The following is a 6,849-nucleotide window of genomic DNA, read 5'->3' as shown; positions in this document are numbered from 1 at the left end:
TATATATATAAGTCCATGTTGCAAGCAGGCGCAGCAGCAACAGCGCTCGACGAAGACTGGGCGAGAAATTACCCTTCGATCGAATGTTCAAATAATCTTTCTAAAGATTCCCCTGATCTTCTCTTTATCTGCTAATAATCGCCATTGTCGTTCTTCTTTTTAAAGCTGCTTCTGGTTTCAGACCTCTCTATCATGTCTGTTCAAGTCCCAAGATGTTCTCCAAAGACCGCCTTACGAAACAAACGTAAAAAAGCTGACACGATATCTGTAATACGAAACGCCTCTCGGAGGTTTCGGTATCGGTTCCAAAGGCCATAGCCAAAACAGAGCATATCATGGACTTGTAGACATGCTCAGACTGTCGGAAACGCAAGCAGAGAAATCATCGAGCTTTGCATGCCCACATAACAAAGGTGCAATCATATATGGTCGGAGCTTTACCTGCTGAAGTATATGAACGATGATTTCCTAGGCCAGCTGGACTACGTACAATGGCAAGGTGCCGTGCAGCGATAACAATGCAAGCGAGACTGAATGGTTCAGAGAAAGAACGACAAAGTTGTCGAGACAAGTGGCCATGAAAGCTCTGCAGAGGCAGAGGATGTTCGCAAGCAGGTGTTTAGAGTTGAATGAGAGGAAGAAATCATACGGGTTGGCTCAGTGTTCGAGGGACATTTCCAATTCCGTATGTGATACTTTTCTCGTTTTTGCAAGGACGATGCTCTCCCAAGTTTGTGATGGAAAAGAATAATCTTTTTGGGTGGGAGTTACATCCTCATATAAGAATGTACATGTTAAAGAAACTAGGTGATACACACTTGATAAGCAACGTTCCCCACTAGAAGTGACTTCCATTCGTCGTCCACACTTTCTAAGCTTGTAGTTGCATCAAAGTACATTCATTAGCATTACCCATTTTGAAGAGGTGGTCTTGTTTTCAAGAAAATGAGTTCCTATTCAGAAATTGACGAGTGTCCTTTGTTTCTGTAGGATAACATAGAGACTACTTATATTGGCTCAAAGAGATCCAAATCAAAGAGGCCATATCAATCAAAGAGAATGCAGAGTGTAAACTGAATATGAGGAAATACCCATGAATTTATACATTGGTTTGAACATTCCAGCACAATTTTTCGACACCAATACTGGCCTTTTCTTTCTACCAGCAAATTCTCCAAAATCCGAATTGCCTTCAGTTGAAAAAACCAATCAACCTTTTAAGATAATTTTCCACCAAGCAAAAGCTAGCTTACCGGGAAAGGGGCACCATTCTCATTACTCAGTTTCCAAATCCCATACATTGTACATATTTTCTAATTCAGCTCTACCCTCCATCACAACCAAAGAAATAAAAGATAAAAAATGGAGACTAGACAACCTACAAATATTTTATTACTGGAACCATGAAATGGGCGTGTATGTGTTTTGAGGAAGCTGTGGTATCATGCAATGCTGTTGCTGCCACTGATATAAGCCCTCGCTTCCCACAATTCCACCGTACATATAATGTACACTTGGGTGGCTTTGCTCTATGCTCGCATTGTTTTGGTTGTTATCTTCTTCAATATCCATAGCTGCAACCATTTCTTCAGCCTCCTCCATCAACTGGGGAACCTCGGTGCCCGGAGCGGGACGAAGCTGAGATGGAACCCAAGGAACAACAGCCAAACAACCATTATTTTTGTCTTTTATCGATTCTTCTTCTTCAGCTGATTTTACTTGACCATACTGGTTCGACCCAAATAATTGATCTGCCAAACAGTACACAAATTTCTAAGAAACCAAAAACACGCAACTCCTCCTCCATACAGTTTTGTAACTCCAAAAAAATAAAAAAATAAAAAAACTTTCTCATAGGATTAGGATAAGATATCCTGCAGTATTCCAAATTAGACTATACTGATGTAACATTTGAATTGTTTATTACAAGTTTATCATTCAATCATTGCCAAACAAACGAAAGACGCGGACTTGGAAGGTGAATGGAAGATGGGTGCTTACTCTTAAAGCCAGACATTATGTGCGAATCAACGGAGAGAGAGAGATTCGAAGCCGGAGACTGTAAAAGAGGAGGTCTTTTCAAAGGCTCGAAGAGAACAATGGCCTTCTCATCATTGGACGGAAATTCTGATTCCAATTCTAAAGCGTCAGTAGCTCCAACTCCTCTTACTCCCCGAGGAATCCCTGGCTCTTCCTCCATAATTGGAGGCAACTCAGCATCCTAAGACAGAAAATCGAACTACAGTAATTAGACAAACGCATAGAGAGAGAGAGAGAGAGAGAGAGAGAGAGAGAGGAGGAAAATCACAACAAGAAGCAAGATATGCATAAATAAGGGGAAGGGGAAAACGGGGAAAAGTACCAGGCGGCGAATCTTTCGAGCGGGGGAAGAGAGAGCGAGATCGGAGAAGTCTTCGTGAAAGCAGTCGAGCTCAAGGTCCTTCCTTTTCATCTTCTTGGTCTTCGTTGTTTTCATGCTCATGAAGGCAGCCATCTCCCAACCTCTGATACTTTTGACAGAACCAATAGGCACTGCGAAGAAAGCTAATAAAATAGATACAGAGAGACATACATAGAGGGTTCTGGATTTCTCATTTGGTGGTGGGTCTGTATCCACTCAAGGATTCTCGACCTTTCCAGAAGCCTTAAAACTTGCTTCTTCTTTTTTTTTCGTCTTTTATTTTGTTTGAATCCATTTATAAAAGTATTATTTAATAAGTACACATTAAATCTAATTTATATTTAAAAAAAATTAATGTATTATATTAAAATATATTAATTTATATATTTATTTTTATAAAGCGATGACAAGAGCAAGTATTTAAGGTACTGTTTGATCTTTTGAATTTTTTATCTCAAATACAAAATTTTCATTTCATTATTATAATTTTTTTAAATCTTCGTATAAAATATAATAAATAATTTAATTTTTTTAAATTTTAAAATAATAATAATATTAAAATATAATATTTTAATATTTAATTTTAAAATTTAATTTTCAATGACTAAACAAAACTTAAAAAATATTAAAAGAAACTTGTACGAATGAGTAATGACTTTCATTTCCAATATATTCTTATATTTATCTCCAAAATGTTTAATAGTTTTTTAAAGAAATATTTTAATTAAAAATAAATTTCATAAAAATAAATTTATAAATTAATATATTTTAATTTGATACGTTAAATTATAAAATTATTTTTATTATAAAATAAATTTAATATATTATAATCACATAAATCAAGATAATTTATAAATTTATTTTTATAACTGTACATTTTCTTTCTACTAAGGAATAAACAATAAAAATCCATGAAATCAAATAGATTCCATCGATATCAGGAATTCCAAGTCCAATTCCAATAACAAACACAAATAAGTTTATGAAAGAGCTAAAAACCTTGGATCATCACCAACGATTTATTTGACGTATGACATATATCATAAACTCATCCCTATATATTTGAGAACTACATAGTCATATCTGTTATCATTAGGGATAAGTGAAAATGAAAGTTTTACAATTCATTATCCTATATACTATACTTTTTTATTTTTTTATTTTATTACTGTTAAATTAATTGAATTATTCTACTCATCATCCCAATACCAGATACTTGCTAAGAGAAAAATTAAAAAAATAAATTCTTATCTGCGGTATATAGTATAGAGATGATGAGTACTATAATTTTTCTATCTATGAAAAATTCTTCTTGTTATCCTCATATTTCACACATTATATTTATTTTAATTTTTTTTCACTTTTTTATAATAAATATATAATGTGTGGATAATAAATAGAATACTTTAATTAGTTTAATAAGAATAAAATGAAATAAAAAATAAAAAAAATAAAAAATAATATTTTAATATATAAAGTATATGGTGTAGGATGATGTCTTCATCCAATTCATTTTGTGTGGATACGTTTACACACACTCATATGGAAATTTTATGTCACACAGAAAAGGAAAATATCTTGCTTTTATTTATTTATTATAAGAATATTTATACTCATCATTTATATATTGCATACTATATTTAATTTTTTTTATTATATTAAAATAATTTTTCTACTCATCATTCATATACCAAATATTTGATATAAAAAAACAAAAATAATAATATAGGATAGGAACATGATGAGTATAATATTTTTTTATTGAAATATTAAAAAAAAAAAAAGCCAAATAAATACATCGGTCACCATCGATCACCCCCTGTTGTCAATGTAGCATCACCCAAAAATTAAAGCAAGAAGTGAATTACTATACAATTTGACTTTTGTGAAGCATATCAAATAATAAACAAAAGGATCATGGGATTCATACTAAAAAAATAATGAACAAATCACTTATAAAAAGGTACGTACAAGAGCCGTGCTACACCCAGCGCACGAGATGTCACGACCAGTTGAAAAAAAGTTTTTTTTTTTTTTTTAAATACTTAGATAATTTTTTTTTAAATCACAATATCATTAAACAATACTTCTTTAATTATTAATTAAAAAAATTATTGAGACTCAATAGAGACCCAACTATTAGTAAAAATAAATTTATTCCACGTACAAATTTACTATAAGAAAAATGAATTTTTACGACCAATTTATAATAATGAAAAGAATATTTATAATTAATTTTAATTGTAAATATTCTTTTCATTATTATAAATTGGTCGCAAAAATTTATTTTTCTTGTAGTGAAATGAGCATAATAAATAATTAAAAATACGATCACGAAATAGTTTGCATGGATGTGTATATATTGTATCATTGTGTAATTTCCAGGGGCTTAAGACTATGAATTATTGTTTTCAATTAAAGGCTTCAAACTTAATTATCTCTATATCTATCCTTTTTTTTCTTTATCATATTTTTATTAAATTATACCTCAAGGGCTCGAGCTACCATTAAACTGATTATATTATTAGCTTCACCAGAATATATAGCCCCAAGAAATTTATAAATTTCCCCCATATTTTATGGATTTTACAGAAAAGGTATTCTATAAAGAGTATGGCTATTTTATATGATTTAGAAATGCCTAATATTATTAAACGTAACAATTATTATTATTTATTTTTTGTGTTAATTAAAATCAGGGCTATCTGCATTAATTGTTGTTAGGAACCATATATATATGCGTAGTCGGTGAGATTAGAACGTTTCTAAATTGGGAATTTGCTAATACAAATAATAAAACTCTTACGTATTAATTCCTATATATATAGACACACACACACACGGCGATGAACTGTTTGAGCTGCATGATTCAGCAACAGATGTTGTGAATTAATTAAACCTAATTTCAAACCTCATGAATCAAGCATGCATGCGTGGAAGTGATCACCATATATATTTATATATGCTACCCATGCTATATTATATTTAATACAAAAAAAAATGTCATTAGATGGATGATGATCAATTTATTTAATAAAAAGTACCCATATGCATTAAAAACAAAAATACAAAACCATTTGAAAAAGAGAAGAAGGAGAAGAACAAACCCACAAAATGTAAATGAAAAAAGAAAATTGGAAAAAGTCCCTTTTGAAAAACATATAATAATTCAATAAAGAAAACAATGAATGGAAGTAGTGCGAAATTATCAATTGTTCTAAAAGTTTAAACGGATAGAAAGAGATAGATTTTGTAGAATATTTATTATCTTAACACTCTCATTCAATGATAAACACAATACATAGAATATTTAATTAAATAATGAAACGTGTAAACAACTATTTTTGGGAATTCATACTTTTAATTGGGTTCTAGTGAAAGTGTATTTGTATGTAAATTATATCATCTACAATTGAAATTCAAGTAAGCACTTTACTAGATATGTTTTACATGGTACTTTGAGAATATAATTTTTCTAACTTCTTTTATCTTTATCGGCATCGACAAAAAGGGTCCTTCTAGAGCCATTGTTGGGGGCTCCCATTAGGCTAATTTTTATTTTTATTTTTTTTCACATCATTTTTAATATTTTTAAATATTTTAAAAAATAAAAAATTAATAATAATATTAAACAATATTTTCTTAATTACTAAGGAAAAAAAAAATTGGGAGCGGTAGCTTCAATCCCCCTACAAAAATATAGCCCAAGTGCAAATCTAAAATGCCAACATCAAAATCGGAAACCCTAAATAAAATAAAATAAAATAAAAGGTAGAAATTGACAGTGGAGAACTTTTCAATGAGGATATGATCTGGGTTAGATTCCAGATGGTAACTTTCAACTATTTGGATTTGAAAAATTATATTTACAAGTTTTATTCCCAAATATGTGCACCACCCTTCAATAATTAGTAGCATCTACCAAGTTTTATGATTTCCTTTATTTTCAAATATATATTAATCATGTAGATTATTATAATTATTATTTTTTTAAAAATAATCCTATTATAGATTTTGATTACCTTATACTATCAGGACTTTTAGGATATACAATGGGTGTAATTGAAAAATATCCAGAATTTTAATCTTTTTTTTTTTAAAAAAAGATGCCAGCTTGATTGAATTTGAGTCATACATGATGTCATATTACCCGATTCTTTAAATGAAAAATTTGGATTTAAAACCCACCATCTTGTATTAAAAAAAAAAATTACTCTTTATATATAATATTTTAATTACTTATAAAAAATATCTTTTTTCAGAATTTATTTATCAAATTAATAGAAATGAAATTGAATTAAGATCACTCATGAGCAACTACCAAGAAGAAACTCATAGAACACAACAACAGCTAGAAAATGGAAAAACATGGAGGCAGATAGGGCAAGCTGCAACCTTTTTATTTTTATTTTTATTATTTTTCATATTTATTTTTTAGCAAATAAAAA

At 30.1% G+C, this 6,849-nt stretch overlaps 1 protein-coding gene across 1 annotated transcript; it reads right to left on the bottom strand.

The window, feature by feature from the left end:
• Positions 1-1,080: 1,080 nt before the first annotated feature.
• LOC122298452 lies at positions 1,081-2,610 on the bottom strand. Its single transcript, XM_043108190.1, has 3 exons — positions 2,363-2,610; positions 2,002-2,221; positions 1,081-1,751 (listed from the first exon to the last, which is right to left on the bottom strand). The coding sequence occupies exons 1-3, from the start codon at positions 2,492-2,494 to the stop codon at positions 1,393-1,395; spliced, it is 711 nt and encodes a 236-aa protein (XP_042964124.1). The 5' UTR covers positions 2,495-2,610; the 3' UTR covers positions 1,081-1,392.
• Between the last annotated feature and the right edge of the window lie 4,239 nt (positions 2,611-6,849).

Source organism: Carya illinoinensis, chromosome 16 (assembly GCF_018687715.1).
Source record: "Carya illinoinensis cultivar Pawnee chromosome 16, C.illinoinensisPawnee_v1, whole genome shotgun sequence".
Taxonomy (NCBI): Eukaryota; Viridiplantae; Streptophyta; class Magnoliopsida; order Fagales; family Juglandaceae; genus Carya; species Carya illinoinensis.
The sequence above is the reverse complement of the archived record's forward strand: the minus strand, read 5'-3'. Positions and strand labels throughout refer to the sequence as shown.